Source organism: Elaeis guineensis, chromosome 2 (genome assembly GCF_000442705.2).
Source record: "Elaeis guineensis isolate ETL-2024a chromosome 2, EG11, whole genome shotgun sequence".
Taxonomy (NCBI): Eukaryota; Viridiplantae; Streptophyta; class Magnoliopsida; order Arecales; family Arecaceae; genus Elaeis; species Elaeis guineensis.
In genome coordinates, this window is record NC_025994.2 from 93,658,001 (window position 1) to 93,676,626 (window position 18,626).

Consider the following 18,626-nt stretch of genomic DNA (forward strand, 5'->3'; position numbering starts at 1 on the left):
TCATGTAATGCAAATGATCCAAGTATGTACAGGCTTCTCGGCATCTCCTCTCATGTCAAACATCACATGCTAATACTCAAATGACTTCAATAAAGCAAGCACATCATACATCTGAATGGCAACACATCATCATACACCTAAAAGAAGCATAGCCACGTACGGTTCCTAGCTAGCTCTTGTAATATTCCACCCCGTTGTCAAAAAGCTGGCTGGCCATCATAAAAGAATCCAATGTCTAATCACTTTCCCACAAAAGAATATTTTTTAAAAAAAGAAAAATCTGAATACGTATTGCAGTTTGCACAATGGTTTTTATCATTAAAGTCATTATTTATCGTTGCATGCTCACTTCAGCTAATAATACCTCTATCCTTGATGGCTACAAATGGTCCTTCAAGATAGATCACGGTAAAATATTCTGTACCGAGGGTCATAAATGGACGACCGTTGCTTTAATAGCTCCCTTGCTGAAGATGCAGGCTCATGGGCTAAGCTTTTCTCACTCGAAAAAAAAGAACGAAGCACCAATGAACGACGCAGTCAATAAATAACCCCATTAATATGTACAGTATCAAAATAAAAATATTTTTATATAGACTTAACCTACAATAAATATTATAGATTAAATTAATAAAAATAAATATCACAATTGATGGATGACTGGGAGTTGATATGTAGGTTACTTCATTGATTTAATTGATTATTTCATTAATTACAATCTCAATTTAATATTTAATCTTTCATCAATTTTAATTTTAATTTTTATTAATTTAATTTACAATATTTATTGTAGATTAAATCTACACAAAAATTTTTCGTCAAAACGGAACAGATGTTACACAACGCATGAAATTTTGCAGCAGAGAGTATCAACGTAGAGATTCGCTCCCGATCACGGAGATCAAAGTGGGCCAAACACAGCTGGCCCCACAATGGCATGTACTTGCTCTTCCTTCCTCTCCCGAGCCCCATAATGCATCCAGCGTACATCCAAAGTCCAACATGCGGCGTAGCGTACACGCGTGCATCCCGTGCGCCTTTACCCACACCTCATCTCGTACCCCACAAACACCGCATCTCTTCCTCACTTCCCCACCCTTAACTCACCCCCCACTCCCCATCCCCTCCTCCCCTCACAACACCCAACGCGAAAACGTACACATCTCCACCATCCCCAACAAAGCAGATCTGGATCCTGACACGTGCGACGGAGCGGAAGGTACGACCAAGGGGAGGAGTCGGTGTACGGTGTTGTGGTATTACTATGAGGATGGGTTGGCGTGTTGGTGGGCATTAAATAAAAGGAGTGGAAGGGTGGGGATTGTCCCACCCACCGACTCCGCCGTCCACGAAACGGATCGCTGATTTGGTTTTGGTTTGTGAAAAGCGGCGAGAGGGAGGGGCGGGCGCCCACACGCGTCACGCGGCCGCGCTGCTCCCCGCCCCACGACACGATACCGCTGCGCTCCACGTGGGCGTCGGCCAGACAGTAGTCCCCCCGAGACCCAGAATCACTGACCGCTCGACACGGGACACCACCCCTTCCTCCCCTACTCCCGTATCACTACTACCACTGCTGTTAGTGTTGCTCCGAGTCCTTTCTTTATTCCGTCCGCTTTATCTGACGACTCAGGACACAGAGAGAGAGAGAGAGAGGGCGGGGGGCTGAAAGAAAAAAAAAAAAAAGCTTATAATAAAAGAAGCAGAGGCAAGGAGGGAAAATGATGGCAGGCGCCGCTCATCAGTCCGTACAGCAGGTGGGGTGCGGTAGGGCTGACGTCACGGCCTCAGGGTGGGGCTCAGGCGAGTCACATGAGAGCGCCTGCGTGTCTAAACTCGTCGCTTTAGACGGAGAGAAGATTAGACCTTAGAGAGAATAGAGCGAAACCAAATAGAAGGCGACCAGGGTTGCTTCCCCCTGTCGCTCCTCCTCGCTTTCAAAATCGCCCACCACCGTTGCTGCCGACGGGCCCCACCTTATAATTTATTTTATTATATACACGCACATCTTCTACCGCGAGCCTCTACCTCCTTGTCCTCTCGTTATTGCTTCACCTTTCTTTCTTTTTTTCCACTCTTTGAAGCAAACAGATGGGGAGTCGAGGAGAAGGGCACTACAGGGGGGTCCGTAAGAGGCCGTGGGGGAGGTACGCCGCGGAGATACGGGATCCGTGGAAGAAGACAAGGGTGTGGCTGGGGACCTTCGACACCCCCGAGGAGGCCGCGCTCGCCTACGACCAGGCCGCTCGCTCCCTCCGAGGCGAGAAGGCGAAGACCAACTTCCCCCTCCCCTCGCCCCCACCGCCCCACCTCAGCCTCGACCTCAACCTCCCCTGCCACCTCTGGATGGGCCCGCCGGCGCCGGTGCCGCCGGCGCCGCCTCCGCCTCCGCCGCAGGCGGTGGCCGCGGCGATGGGGTCTCGCCCGCCGTCCACGATCTTGATGCTGGGAGGGTTCGGTGGCGGCGGGCACTGCCCGCCGGGAATGGGGAGGGAGGTGGCGCAGGAGCCGGCGGCGGCGGCGTCCGCGTCCTTTTTCGGCGCGGTGGCAAGAGGTCTACCCTTCGATCTCAACGAGCCGCCGCCGGCCGCGTCCCTCTTGTTCGGTTGAAAGACCTGCTGCTCTCCAGTGTCTGCTCTTGCCATGCTCCTAGTTTCTTTTCTTTTCCCCTTTCTTTTTAGCTATTTCCTATCTCCTTTGGGCCTCAGTGGGGTCGTCTACTATAGAGCAGCAATAGAAGTTCGGCTGTGGTGTATATAATATCTTCTAATATAAAAATCTTCTCATGAAAGCCTTGTTTTTTTTTTTTTTTTTTTTGGATGAGATGAAACGAAAGTAGAGTGAGCTTTTAGAAAAGCGTTGCACCAGTACGCTACATGCATGGCGGAAAGTCAGAAATTTTTGACCCCCTCCTATCCATCATGGTGCGTTGTTTGTTGGAGAACGAAAAGGAGCCGCGAAGCGGCGGATGGCATTGCGCCGTAGAGTCATGGTTCATCGGCCAGGGGGTTTTAAATTTTAATGCGCCGCTGTTGCTGTTACTTATAGACGGACGGCCTTCATTGTCTTGCCAGAGGTACACGGGCAATGCGCATGTCGGCTAGCCGATCATTTACACCGTGCATGTGAACGGAAATGGACCGAATGGTTTTGCCTCATGGCGTTATGACGTGGATAGATGGGTGATAGCCTTGCGCCCAAATTCAACGGTAACCATGATTCACGCATTCATCTCAGGCATATCCAAGTGGGCGTTCGGGTTGTATCTTTTATCACATCATATCATTCATTTATCGTGCTCCATACAGCTCTTGAAATGCTTTATATTTGGAATGTATATGGTTCAATTTGAATCTGTTTGGATCAATCTTCAAACCGAATCAAGTTGAATTAATTTTTAAAATCAAAATCAGAATAAAACTGACCACAAAAATATCAGTTTAATCCAATCAAAAAGGATGGTCGATTTGATTCGGTTTATTGAATTATAGGTTTTTCGCCTTTTGTCAAATGGGCAACTTATGGGATGCAATAAATTAGCTAAATAGGATTGAACTATTGCAATACCCTCAATCCTTAAGAGATTTTACCCAATCCATCGGACCAACCTGGAATTTGAATTAAGTTGGGTTGGACTGGTAGGCCTAAACTTGGATTGGATAGGTGGGCCCTTTTTGCACGTGACGTGGAGGAAGATCCCGATCATAATTTTTTTTCTTCCTCGATTACTTCAAAAAGAAGATTTTTAAGGCAAATAGAACTCCGGCGAAAAACCCTAAAACTCCAATAAATTTCCTTCCATCTTCCTCGAAGTATTGCCCAGATCTTCGATCAAATCGCCGATGAAATCAATGGGATTTATTGAGCTTTTCCATCAAGCATTTCTGACGAGCCATCAGTAATTGATCACTGGAGTTGAGGTATTGACCTCCTATTCCTTTTCACTTTTTCTTTTTCGAACCCTAGAAGGCTTTTGATGGCTAGATTGAGCCATCAGCCACTAGATGTCATGGTGGACCGAGCCTCCTTTGTTTTCTCTTCTTCTTTTCTTCCATTGAACCGGCGGCCCTTGTTGGGCATCACCTTGCTTTGGTTATCGAGGGTTTGAGTCACTACTGCTGAAGTCATCAGGATTATTATCATCGAGGGTCGCCGTCATGAATGGTGGTCGGCCTTGTTCTCTTTTTTTCCACGATAAAGAAAAAAAAATGAGAGAAAAAGAGAGAGGAGGGAAAAAAAATAATAAAATAAAAAATAATGATATATTTCCCTCTATCCTTTCTCTCTCTTCTTTTTTTTTTCTTTCTCTTTGTAGATACTCTATGAATCAGTGAAGGATCTAGAATCTAGACAAACCTGATTAATTGGTTGACTCTAAGAAGGGGTCCTAGACTTGCAATGTTACGATCACTTATCTTAATTTTTCTATTGTATCCAAGATGGCCTATAATTATTATGTTGACTTTGATTATATAGAGGTATAATTATCTGCACAAGGTATCAAATGGAATATCTTGACCTTGAGTTCATGAATCGAGAGGTTGATCGATCGATTACTGTGCTTGAGTCTGAAAGTAGTAGAGATAAACATCTCTTTATATGATCATCTGTATATATATTTTATACTATGCCTGATGATTTCCGACTTTACGTTCAATATACGATTCTTTATGGTATATATATCACATGTCGATTATTTTGATTGTTACATGGAATGTTTTGAAATTGGACAAGAAATATAATATGAAATTAGTCAATGCTTTATTGATTATATAAGAGATTTTGACTAATTATAATGTGGATTGTCAGTCACGAGCTGGATCATGATATCTTGGATTGCTAATCATAGGCCGAATTATGAAATCCTAGTTTGTCACTACGGACCGAAGCGCGGATATTTTGGTTTGCCATCGCGGACAAAAATATGGATATCTTGATTTGCCACCACTGGTTGAAACATGATTTATAGTTTGCTAGTCATGATCCAAAATGTCATCGTGGTTCGTCTAAAATTGAAAGACAAATATTGATTTAGATCATGTTAATGAAACATAAAGGATAAATCATATGAACCCATTAGTGATGTTTATGATGAATTTGCGATATACACGATTTGTGTTATATATTTATATAATTGCTGAGTTACATTGGATGCCTGATATGAAATCTGTGGTTTATGTTTTTTTTTGATATACTTATTTATTATTTTTAAATTATATTATTATATTGGAGCGAATGTATAGAGATTTTTATTGGCTATAAATTTTGTTTTTTTTTTTTTCCTTCAAAGTCATGGGATGCGTAGTATTGGATGAGTTTCCCTTCAAACGTCAATATTCATGTGATCTTGCATAAATATGTAGAAAAAAAAAAAATAATGATAACAAACAGGCTCTTTTATTTTTTTCATTTTTTGATTTGAACTCCAAGCTTTTCCTTCTGATCGTTGACTAACCCACCTCAATAAAATCATAATTCAGTTGTACGGAATAGGTGCACTAAATGATAATAAGAGCTCAAATATTGCATGTGCCTCATCTTATGTATCATGCTACCAACAGCATTGCATTTTTTACCATCCCTTGCTAACAATTGCAGGAATACAGATTTTGCTCTGTAGAAATTGAAATTTGGTTACTGATATTTAATAACAAGAAAGATGATAGATAATTCAAAGAGGGTAGGAAATCAATATACTAAGGACTTATGAGTTACAAGAGCACGATGTGGATTTTCCGATTTTGGGAATGTAGGCGCCTTGGGACGGTTGTGGCAAAATATCAGTGAGCCAATCCCCCCCCCACCCCAACACACACATATAAAACATACATGTATACATACACACACACACACACACACACATATATATATATATATATATATATATATATATATATATATATATATATATATATATATATATATATATATATATATACATACATACATATAGATCATTGCAGTCTAATTCGAGTTTTAAAATTGAAATCGAAATCAAATCGGATCTGGAAAAAATCGAACCCAAACATAATCGAAATATCTATTTTGCGATTTTAGACTAGTCTTAACTCGATGAGTTGCTTGACACACACATATATACATAACATATATGTATACATATATATACACACACATGCATATATACGCATAAAGGTCATTGCAATTTAATTCGAGTTTTAAAAATTGAAATCAAAATCGAATCAGATCTGAAAAAATCAAACCCAAACATAACCGAAATTAACGGTTTGGATCTATTTTGTGATTTTAGACTAGTCTTAACTCGATGAGTTGCTTGACACTTAGTTTCAATTGTTTGGCTTAATCAAATCCTAAATAATAGCATAATCTATTTCAATACCATCTTTTATTTATTTCTTTTTTCAAATTTTGACCATGGCAAGTTAAGGAGCATACATTTAGTACAAAATACAATAATACAAAAAGGATTAGGGCTTCTACTCCTCACCCATCCCAAAACCTCATTGTTTCCGGCATTCCCACCTATCCACACAACCTTAAATGTTTTTAATTATCATCATGTGTCATGTGTTGAGGAGGTTCTCTTAGCCCATCCCTTGCACACTAGATGTCAATATACAAATAATAATTGATAACATGTCAGATCACCATCAATATCTCTCAATATTTTTAATTTTTATTATTTGATGAATATATTGATTGCATGATACCAATAAATCACAGCCAATATTCTATGTGTCCCCTAAAAATTAGTATCCATGTGAAAGCATTTGGGTGCCAATGCATTCAAGTACATCCTAGTCTAACTCTCTATATGTTATTGACTTTTGATTCAAGACTCACTGGATATTCAGCTGAGTATTTGAATCAACTTGACCTAGCTAACTTTCAAGTCAAGTCTAGTTTTCTGCGTTTTTAAACAATGGACTAATTCAACAGTGAAGCTTAAGTGGTCAATTTATGATCAAGTTATAAACTTATCAACAATTGGACCAAGTAGCCTAAGATCTAATCCAGCTTTCTGCTAGGATTTGACAAGTTAAGGATATTTGAAGAGAAGGCTGTCCCTTTGTGCAGCTCACTGTATTTGAACCTTCCGTTTATTAAAAAAAAAAACAGATCAAGTGACTGCTAAACAGTACAATATCTGGAATTAGTTTTTCTGCCCATTATTATCAACATTTTTTTTTTTGTTTTTGCAATTAGCAGGAAGCTGCAATATTACTTCCACTCTTCTGTCGCTATTGAAACAACATTTAAAATACTAATATGAGGCATCTATCTAATCTATGAAGACAGATACATGAATGGATATGCATAAATGAGTACACCTTTTAGAAATTGTTATATGTTCGGCATTTACCACAGATGGTCGGTAGGTCCATATTGGTATATTTATATTTACATGAACACGCAATCATTCAACAGTGGATACTTGATGGAACGCGCGCACTTGGTCCATCCTGTTAGCAAGTATTTACTTGAAGAAAATTATAGACATTATGATAATAAATCACAAGGAAAAATTTATGAAGGTCTCAAATTCCAGCACTAGAAGGACATTAGATCACCCACCACATGGTCGGTCACCTCAACCCAACTGGACCTGGTCTAATGCTTTGTTTCAATTGTCCGATTAATCGATAAGGTTCCCCGTGGTGCGGGACAAGAAACATGTTGTGATAGCGATTGCAGCCCAGGTTCGGCCATGCATGATTCCTGGTTCCAGATCCAGGTCCAAGCTCGTACCCTGTTAGTTGGACCATTCCTCAGCTTAGGCCTCGGTTCGGATGACCGTTCCCACTCCTTTCACAGCGTAAATAAGTGGAACAAATCGGGTCATTGGAATCACTTGGGAACTGGCAGTGTACTGAAATTAGACTAATAAAGTTGTATGGATGGTGTCAGTGGCCGGTGCAGTTGCTATCTTTCAGTTTTGCTGGGCTCGCCATCCTTGTCCTCCTCTCCGGCTGAGCACATGGCTCCGCACGTGTTATGCCAAACTGCGATAATTTAGCTAATGTTTGAAGAAAAATCTTAAGGAAAATAGTATTACTGTAATTATTTTTACCTCAGATTTTGTTCAAACATTACCTTAACGGTACTTACAAACAAGAAAAGAACTCTTAAAGATAAATATAAGGATTACGAGTCCATGCGATGGGCTTATGCTCCATTCTCTGTTCCTCTTCGTTGAATTTGTCAACATATTTTTCTTGAAAACGTCGTAGGGCTTAGATATCCACAGTTAGTCTATAATATTTTACATCCATCATTATTGTACTTATTTATTAATTTATTTTTGAAGACCATTTACCAATATCTAGCAGTGACAAATGGGTACAAAATAGCTCGTTATGTGTTTTTCTAGAGTTTTATTTTAGCGTTGCCTCATGAAACACTTTTGTAGAGACTTGAGAAGGGGGAGAAAGTTTGGGGTGCCGTTAGTTATTTTATTTTTTTGAAGACAAGCAGGGGCTGAACCCTACGTGCAAACCGTAACCACCTCTGCATGCAAACCCGAACCACTCCGCACCCATCTAGACCAAAGCATCAAGAAATAAGGTTTTCTTTTTTGGTGTTCTCAAGTCACTACATGGTGACCAAGATGGTTGATGGGGTGTATGGAGTTGGATTGCATGTGGCTGTAACGGAAAATCTTGAATCGTTGATTTTTAATGGTTAATTATGATACGTTAACAATTTATAAAGGTATCTCGAGCAATGTTTAAAAGTCTAAGTATGCCGAGAGTCCACTTCAAAATTTATGTTTAATTCCAGAATTCCGGACAGTTATTGCATGTTTCGGCTCATTCCAGAAGTTTAGTAGTTACCGGACGGCTTATGTTTACAAATATAAGAATCCAATTATTCTTTTAGCGAAGATCTTCCTGAAAATCTAGATCCGAATCCCATCCACTTGATAAGTATCCGCAGGTGAAAACAATGAACACCGCACGGGACCACGGAATCGATCGGCTGACAGAGTCGCACGACGGCCATTGGTACGACTGATGTGCTCGATCCAAACTATTTATACTGCCAGTTGCTTGGCTTTGCTAGTTTGATATTGTGGCTGAAAACATTCCAGCGTCTTATTCCGAGCAAAATCTTCGGGGGAAGCGATGGAACCCCCTCCTTTCGTGGACAACGTTTAGGAAGATGCACTCGGTCACATGTTTATATCACTATCAAGAGAGACTTCAATCTACACATGCCTCGCTTCTTTACCCATACTGGGTCAGGCCTCTTTCTTACTGTCCGGATTGTCTTGAATTTAGGCTTTTGATTGTTGGACTTGGATTTTTTAAATAATTTATGATGGGCTGAATCTACTTTGTTAACATCTGATTATATCATCACTAATCTGAGATAAAGATCCGGAAGGAGATTGATGTTTAAGTTTGGTGTCATGGTCTTGGATGTTTCCGGGTTTTGCCTTTTTTTCACACGAATCCTCCATTAAATCATCCACCGATCACTTTAAGACCTATGAAAGTGGATAAATAATGGAATCTAGAGCGCCTTGAGATCCATGCAGTGGATGATCAAATGATGGATTCATGCGAATGAAGGCGAATCCTTCCTTTGCTTAAAAGACGCGACCCTGGTTCATTTTGGATATCAATAGAGAATAGTCAGACCGTGTTCTATGGTAATTTGCACCTCTTAGTGATCATAGGCACTGGCATATTCGCTTCAAGGATGATAATGAGCAAGCATAACATATAGTATCTACAATTATATTTGATGTAGCTAGCAAAATATGAATGATGAATATGTCATTGTCGTTGAGAGCATCCTTCCAGGCCACAACACCCAGGAAGGGACAATGTTGGTGTGCCTCCATCGCAGCACAAGATGGCTAACTGTACTATGGAGTCTATTCATATACCATTGAGAACATACTGATAACTAGACTTTCAAGTAAAAAGTTCCAACCATGCATGGTCAGCTGTAGCCATTATTTACTTAAATAGATGGCTAATCGCTACTGTACATTTTACGAGATGTGAACATGAAAGGATTGCGTGATAGGTGCTGATGCTGTGCTTGAAAGCAACCTCCTCTTTCCTTTCCTGTATAAACACTGTTATATATTTTCGTGTTGTGCGGATCTCAAATGGTCCGCGTGTACAGATACTGCTTCAAAGTATATGGGTCACCATCAGGCGTTAGTTTCATGGCCATGAATAAAGCAACTTGAACTCCTTTTTTATAATTGTGCATTTACAAGTGAATCTTGGTGAAGCTGAGTAATGCACACAAGTGTTGTATGTCTAAAATTTGACATTCACATTCAAGGTTGTGCCAAGGATCCTTTTTTTGAGTAGTAAAATCATTGGGTGTTGGATATCAGGCATGTGGTCCAAAATTTAATTCAGATTTTTATAGAACTTCCTTCCATATTAATTCTCAGAAAACAAATGAGAGAAAAATTTATCAAATACAGTAGCACATAGGAAAATCTCCCTGCTAATTTTTGAAGGGTGTAGGTTACAGTCAACAAAATTGGTATCTTGATGCAGATGCAATAGGATGAAAAACCACCTAACATTATGGGAGGGTGGCTCGTCTGAAAATTTCTCTCGTTCAAGTCGATAAGAAGTCGAAATCATATACTAATTTCATAAACTTTAGCAATAGTTTTGTGCTAAATAGGTGCATGAAAAACTATTTGTCACTAGCCAGTGGCCAGCGTCCCATAGGTGGGATCCGAACCCTAGCCCCGTAGCCGGACTCGTACCGCCGCCCGGCCCAAAACGGTCCCCGCACCCATTGGTGGGAACAGCTGGGACCCGCAGTCAACGTGCGCGTTTCACTCCGCGGCGTTGCGTCCAATCAACTCCCACCGCTCTGCTGCAGGGCCGAGGAAGAAAGAGACGGGCACGGTGCGCGTGTGTGGGGACCCCGGCGCTCCGCAAAAGGCGTCGATTCCTGGTGCCGGCCCGGGGCCGCCTAAAAGCGCGTCGGTCGCCCCGTGCGCATCCTCTGCCCTCCTTGGTTGTTGCGTGCGGGTGCGGTCACCATAACAAATCACCTTCCATATCCTACCCCGAATCTCTCTCTCGGCTGCCGGTTGCTTTCCCCATCGCTCTTTCTTTCTCTCATTAAATTATTGATTTTTGTAAATAATAAAGAAGAAAGCAGGCGGAGGCACCACGGGAAACGTGGCAGAGCTGCAGGCCCCTGGACCCCACCACCCGACGCCGACGCTCACCGCAACCGCTTGTCTGTCTTCCCATCCCACGTCATCGCCCGTCACTACACGCTCCCGCCCCCACTCCGCCGTACAACCCCACCCACCTCCATGGGGCCCTACTTTGCCCGATGGCATCTCCGTGCACGCACATCGCACGCCCCACCACCCAAGCGTGGCGATTTATTTTTCGTAATAAATAATATTTACTCAATATTTAAAAGTTCAGAAAAAAAAAATAGAGAAAGGGGGAGGGGCGAAATCTTCTCCGTAGATTCCGACGACGAAGACCGGGACCCGCCAAAAGCGGCCGCCGCGCAACAACTGCACCCGGATGCCCGCCTCCCCGCGGCGGGACCCCACCGCTGTCGGCTCGTTAAAACCCTCTCGTCTCCGAGCATCTGGACGATCCGCCGTCCGTATCTCCCAGTAAAAACATCCCGCCCGTCCGTTCGTGAGCGACAGGTTTGTTTGGTAGCACGGACGGCAGATCCGGATCCAGGCGTGTCCTGGTTCGGCCGGCTCCCCTCGCTTACGCGAAAGAGAAACAAGGAAGAAAAAGGGGGAGAGACCGGATGGGTCGCTTTAAGACCAGGACGGCAGCAAGCGTACACGTGTCTTGTTTTTTTCCTTACGGATCTCGAGACAGACGTCGTCAACACGCTTGCTCCATACTCGGCGTCCCCAGGAGAGAGAGCGCGAGAGAGAGAGCGGTGCGTGGTGCCCCCACAAAGCGGCAACGCGTGACTCGGTCGTACCCGCGGATGGACGGCGACAGATCCACCGCTTCGATCTAATCGAATCTGATTTATCCTTATATTTTTTATTTGTTCTTTTATTTATTATCATCGGGAAAGATAAAAGATGGAAACAGAACGGCCGAAAAGGATTGGAGGAAATTGAGGCGAAGAAGGCGACGAAATCCTGCCGGCTACCCGCGCGGCACCCACGCTCTCTTAGCAGTGGCCGGCGCTCTCGCTCCTCGTGTGGACCACGCAACTCAAATATTATCATTAATAATACATTCAGATAATATGATAAAGACCAGAAGCTGGAACAATTCATTTCGGATGAAGGAAGAAAAAATTAGGAGAAAAATCAGATATATTCCATTAATTGAAAGATAAACTGAGAGAAATTACAGCACTGAGTTGAGGGATCTCCGGATCTGATCTCGAACTCAAAAGATCGGAGAGACAGAAGTTCATCTCAGTGGAAAAAACAAAGTTAAGTATGTACATAAGTTTCTCTCAGATGGCTTTCTAAGAAAAAGTACAAACATAGAGAATAGCAAAAAAAAAAAAAAAAAAAAAAAAAGTAAATTCCCTTTCACCATAAGAAAGAAAGCAAAGAAAAAGATCACGAGCAGCCGTCGGTGGATGGCAGATCAGGCGACCTCCGGAGGAGGGAGATTGAGATCCAGATCGAAAGGCAGCATCTTGGGCAGCGGAGGAGAGGGGTGGTGGGGAAGCAAATCCACGACGGACGAGTCCGAGTCGCTGGAGATGCCGCCGGCGAGAGGGGCCTGGAAATCGGCCAGGAACATCGGGGTGCCCATCGTCAGGTGGTGGTGGTTCGCCGCCGCCGCCGCCGCGACCTTTTCGGATCTGACAAAAGCGTCGAGGAAGAAGAATGAAGGCGCGACGCCGGTGGCGGGGACGGCGGTCGGGTAGGGCTGGAAGGGGAACCGCGCGCCGCGGTGGAGGTCGAGATCCAGGGAAGAAGGGAGGGGATGGGCCATCGGCGGCACGGCGGCCTCCCGGCTGGATGACTCGACGGTGCTGCTCTGGCTGCTAGGGCTCCTGGCAGCACCGCCTCCTCTACCGTCGCCGCCGCCGCCGGCACTCTGGTAGGCTTCCGGGTAGGGGAAGTTGGTCTTCGCCTTGGATCCACGGAACTCGCGGGCGGCGGCGTCATACGCCCTGGCGGCCTCCTCCGCTGTGTCGAACGTCCCCAGCCAGACCCGACTCTTCTTCCCGGGATCCCGTATCTCCGCCGCGTACCTCCCCCATGGCCTCTTCCTCACTCCCCGGAAATGCACCTCCTTCCCTCCTCCAGCCGCCGCTCCTCCGCTCAAGACGCCTCTTCCGCCGGCAGCCTTCTCTCTGGGGGCCATGACAAGAATTTCTATACCTCTCTCCCCGTTGTTTTTTTTCCTCAGCCTTTCCCTCTCTTCTCCTTTCTGTTTCGTTTGCCTTTTTTTAGCTCTTGGGAAGAAGGGGTTTCCAAGAAGGGCAGGCGATAGGTGGGCTAAATGGGAAGCGAAGGTGGCTTATAATTTATAGAAGGAGATGGCGTTTGATGGACGGATGGATGGTTAGAGGGAGAAAGAGAGGGAGAAAGGGAGAGGAACGAGGGAGTGGTGGAGCGGAGAAATTGAAAATATTCGGCGCAGTCAACGAGCGGTTTGACTGTCCTTGGCCGCCGCCCTCGTCTTCAACGTGGCGCGGTTTAATGAGACCTCGCTAAATCCACCTAGAGCAGCACCCACCCACAACGAGACACGTCGTAAACTGACGGATCCCCCTCAAATAAGCAAATCAGTGAAGCCCACATGCAGCGGGTTCCTTCATCAGGTCGTCCCTTCGGGTGGTCTCAGTGCATCCGAAAAGTGGCGTTAGTTTAATAATATATAATTTTACGAATTTTGATGGGGGATCCGGGCGTACGTGGCGCTCTGCCTAGCGAGAAACGCGCTCGGCGGCATACCTGGGGCGCCCTCTCTCTCTCTCTCATTCTCTTTCTCTTTCTATGTAACGGCCGTCAACTGGGGATCGCGGGCGGGTGGCCAGCGAGGGGTTCGACGAGGACGGGGGGTGGGGCAGGTCACAGACGGCGGTAACGGCGCGTCCTGGCGGCGTCTCCGATCGTTGGGGCCCGCCCGTACTATCTGTCGGCATCGTTCGCTTCCCGCGCCGTGTAACTCGGATCACGGAGCGGGCGGTAGAGGCGCGTGGCCCACCGCCCCTCTTGAACCGCCCCGATGAACCGACGCAGTCCTCGAGCGATACGTGGCGATTTCGGTGGGGCCCGGACTGGCGCGCAAAGGATGTCCCCCGCGTGGGGGGAACGCAATTATTGGGATTATTTATTACCGGGGAGGTGGGTAGACCGCCGCGGGATCGCAAAGCGGACGGTGGAGATTGGACGGTGAGGCGAAGGAAGGCCGCGGCGAAGTAATGGCAGGAGACGCGGAGTTTGACGGAGAGGGCGCTTGATGCCTTTACGTGCCGCCTATTCCATACCTGCGATGGCGTGTCCATCGGTGGCAGCCAATTGGAAAAAGACACGAGTGGACTCGCACGCGGTAGGCGTCTGGGAGCCGGCATTAGCGGTGGTTGATTTGGTAGTCAGGTACGCACGGTTCCGGCAGCCTATCTCGCACACGTGTGGGCCCACGCATCAGCGAGTGAAGGGGAAATGTACGGGAAGGATCCGAACCGTTTGAACGTGGCGTCGAGTGCTGGATTTGGATCTCGGTAGTGGGAGAATCGCAGGAGGCCGGTGGGTTACGTGACAGCTACCATGACGGTTGATGGTAGAAAACTAGAGCGTGGAAGCTTCATTTGGCGATGGGCGGAGAAGATGGATGTTATCTATAAATTTATGACTCTTTCAAGGGCCCATAAATGAGATTAAGAAATCTCATCACAATCTTATCAACCCAAAAAGAAAAAAGAAGAAGAAAAAAAAAAAAAAAAAAGGTAATCTCGTCACAAGACTACACGAAATTTCAGTGAACGGCGACTTGGGGACATGGGATCAACCGGATTGCATCGTTGCTGACCGTGACATGACCCTGGTAGATATCTTTGAGGTCTGATCCATAGAAGTATTTTTCATTTAAGTTGAGCCCAATCGATATGATTAGCTCTTTGCTCGTGCAGCTTTCATTGGCGGATGCAACGGGGAGAACGTGGGTCAATTGATCGTACAAACAAAAAAAAACTCTTTTATTTATATATTAAATTATTAATAAAAAATTATATAAAAATTAAAATTAATCTCATAATATTAAAAAAAATTAAAATTAATCTAACTAATTTTATGAATGGACTCCATATCTGTCATAAAATTTTTAAAAAATAAATAATAAAAAAATAACATCAAAAAATAATTATAATCTAATTTTTTTTTTAATAACTCACTGTCCTACCTTTCTTTTTCTCTCTTTCTTTCACACAACTTTGACCTCTCTCCCTCTCTCTCCTTCTTTCTCTTTCTTTATTAAATATTTTTTTATTTATCTTTTAATACTCCATTCCAACTCCATCCGTCCATCCTTATACTTAAATTCCACTCTAATTTATTTTTTATATCCTAAATAAATCACATCAATTTATTTTTATTATAAAATATATTAAAACTATTATATATTATCATTTTTATATTTTTATTATTTTAAAAATAATATTTTATTTTATTTTATTTTTTTTAGCTTTTTATTTTTTTTATTATATTAAATCTATAAAGTAAAATTTTTGGTTCCGCCGTCGATAATTTTTGTATTATTGGATTATTAGAGTTGTTGGGTTGGGAGTTTTCACGCTACAGAGTTCGAGCAACCAATGGAAACTAGTTTTTGTGCGTACAAGGAAAAGTTTAGCTTCTACCGTCTAACCATTAGTCCGACGTAGCAGGCAGAATGTGGCCCTATAAGTTAGATGGTGCCGTGCTGGACTCGAACCACGTACAATTAGCTGCGGTCCATCCTGTGAAGCAAGCAACTTGTAGGCTACAAGATGTGGACCAGAAGTGATTCTTCTGCAAGGCTTCTTATGGTAGCATCGGGTTGTATCCTTGGCTCCAAAGAAGAATTCACCTTCCCTCGCCTCCATCTAATGTTGGATCACCCACTGCACAGCTCTCAAAGTGCTCTGAATTGTCATTCATCTACCTGCCCAGCTTTCAAAGCAAGCACCATTTTATCCAACAGTAGATTGGTGCAAAACAAAAGGCTGAATTCCTTCAGAACGAAGGATAAACCTACCATCTGGTACACGTACAGGGAGGATAGGGCTACAAATATAAAAGAACAAGGCTCATTAGTAAATTCAAATTTATATGCCACCTGTATATGAAAAATTTCTTTTAGTGTTTGGTTCATGGATATTAAACTCAAACAAATTGATGATTAAACAAAATCAATATGACGATGGATTCTATGGGTCTAAATAAAGATTTATTCCAGTACTGGGTTCATGGATATTTAAACTGAAGCATTTGCGCAAAATCTCAATTTTACTAGATAATACATGAAAACAGGCTTCTCTCTTCCTAAAGTAGTTCGATGGTAAAATATGAGGGGGATTTATTTCATAACATTTGATGGATGTCCAGCTTGATGATTTTAAGTAAAGATTTATTTCAGTATTTTATCCATGGATATTTAAATTGAAAGATTTGAAAATTCAATTTTATGGGATAATATGCAAAAATAATAAAATATGAGGTGTATTTATTTCATAATTTTCCGGACGCCAAGCTTGACTGGTTTAAGCAAAAAGTTATTTCAGTATTTTGTCCATGGATATTTAAATTGAAGGTTTTTTTAAAAAAAAATCAATTTTATGACGTATTATGTGAAGATATGTTTTTTTGTTAGCTAAGTTAACCACTAAAATATGAAGTGTATTTTTTCCATACTGTTTTATTATGGTGTCCACTTTGAAATTTAATAGCTTATGCACATAAAATTTCCTATGCATCCATTCTGAATTTCTAATATACAACTAAAACTCCAGAGTGTCGGTTTGTTGGGCTATTAGACAGATTTACCAGGACCAAACAAGGATAGGAATATCAAATCACATTGGCGGATCACGTCCATCCATTCCCATCCATTCCATCTCTCATACGCATTGCACCAGACTCAAGACCATGTACTTTACCGCCTCAGTTCTAACTTCCAGATCTGATTTCACAAGATATGAACCTCCAGCCTATGCTCGTTGCCACCTCTTAAGATCCTGCCATTATCTCCACCAACCTTCACACAGGTCCCACAAGTTACAACTCAAGATGTTTGTCGCATGGCTGAGACTCCAGCCAGCTTCATATACTACCGTCTATGTGTTCCCCTCATCTCTTTTCTGACCAAATAACTGATGCAACCTGTGCCCAATAGATCCCGGCCCCCATTTTTTTTTTAAAAAAAAAATAACTCATGAACTATGTACTCATCCGAGTCAACTTGATCCGTAGATCTGGCTTAATCCAACTCAATAATTGGGCCCTACATTCCTTCTACCGACCTTGGCACAACTCAGCCCGACTTAGCATTTTGTTGCACCAGGGCACCTTCTGGTCAAGCAGTAGTAATATGCGCAGTAAAAAAAAAGCGGGTTCAAAATGTTAGTTGTGCTATGAAGTTGCACAACATTATCTGCTCATATTGACAGCATCCATCCTTTTCAACAGTTAATTAGTGACATGAGTTTGGACAAAATGAGGCCACACAAGTAAATATAAGGAATTTGAGGATGTCTATAGCCCGAGGCGAAATAACATCCTAAAGGAAACAACTATGCAATTAAGGTAAGAAGAAGTGAAAAAGATGGTACTGAGGGTTGAGTTTGGTTGATACCATTCAATTGAGTTCGATTGATAGAGGATGTCCAGAGAGTAGATGTGCAAAGGCGCTGCTGTTCCAAAAGCAAAACGACCTGATGCATGGGCTTGCAAGCATGGCGTTCCACATCCAGAACGAAGCCTCTGCATTCAGTCCAGGCTTGCACAATGGCAAATTGAAGCCTATCAAAAGTAACAAGTGTAGTTGCCTGTAAGGAAGTTTAGCATAAAGAGAAATGAGCTTACAGTTTCAGACTATAGGATAGATCACCAGCAGATGCCGTGGTCAATTTTGAAGTGGATTAAAATGTTCCAACCCCCGATCCTCCACTGATGGTGGATCAAAGAATGACAACCTAGTAGGTAATGAAACTAAATCTTGGTATGAATCCTAATAGATCAAATCATGAGCTGCTTCATATACTTGTTCAGAAGGAACACTACGTCAAGGTGTCAGATCAACTGCAACTGATTTCCCTATGCTCTGTTTATAATAAGCATGACTGCTAACTAATAAAATAGAACTACAATAACCAAGATACAGGAAGCACCAAGTGAGAAATCTAAATCTAAAGAGAAAAATAACATAGTCAAAGAATCCTAGCTATAAAATGATTCCTAGCACCACTTAAACCTCAATAATGGAGTTCCAAAAAGAAAAACAAGTGGCAGTTCAATTCTTCTGCCCATGGAATCCCACACAATTTGTTTCAAGGAAGGATCACCTCAATCTTTACCTTGTGCCATGTTCGGTTGGAAAAAACTGTGTCGATGCTAAGCCAGATTATGTATTTTTCCTGTAACTGCTCCAAAGTTCATGTCCTGGAATAGTAGTACTCTATTACATTTGATAATGAAATTCCCCAAGCATAACATA

The 18,626-nt window shown here is 42.9% G+C and overlaps 2 protein-coding genes across 2 annotated transcripts; one reads left to right on the plus strand and one right to left on the minus strand.

The window, feature by feature from the left end:
• Positions 1-1,660: 1,660 nt before the first annotated feature.
• LOC105050545 (ethylene-responsive transcription factor 4) lies at positions 1,661-2,791 on the plus strand. The gene has a single exon (XM_010930618.4). The coding sequence runs from the start codon at positions 2,092-2,094 to the stop codon at positions 2,608-2,610; it is 519 nt and encodes a 172-aa protein (XP_010928920.1). The 5' UTR covers positions 1,661-2,091; the 3' UTR covers positions 2,611-2,791.
• A 9,474-nt stretch (positions 2,792-12,265) lies between these two features.
• LOC105050553 (uncharacterized) lies at positions 12,266-13,452 on the minus strand. Its single transcript, XM_010930631.4, has one exon. It carries the CDS (start codon positions 13,293-13,295, stop codon positions 12,567-12,569), a length of 729 nt encoding a protein of 242 aa, XP_010928933.1. The 5' UTR covers positions 13,296-13,452; the 3' UTR covers positions 12,266-12,566.
• Between the last annotated feature and the right edge of the window lie 5,174 nt (positions 13,453-18,626).

Coding starts and splice junctions, on each gene's coding strand:
- LOC105050545 (XM_010930618.4), top strand. CDS start 2,092: ATGGGGAGTCGAGGAGAAGGGCACTACAGGGGGGTCCGTAAGAGGCCG.
- LOC105050553 (XM_010930631.4), bottom strand. CDS start 13,295: ATGGCCCCCAGAGAGAAGGCTGCCGGCGGAAGAGGCGTCTTGAGCGGA.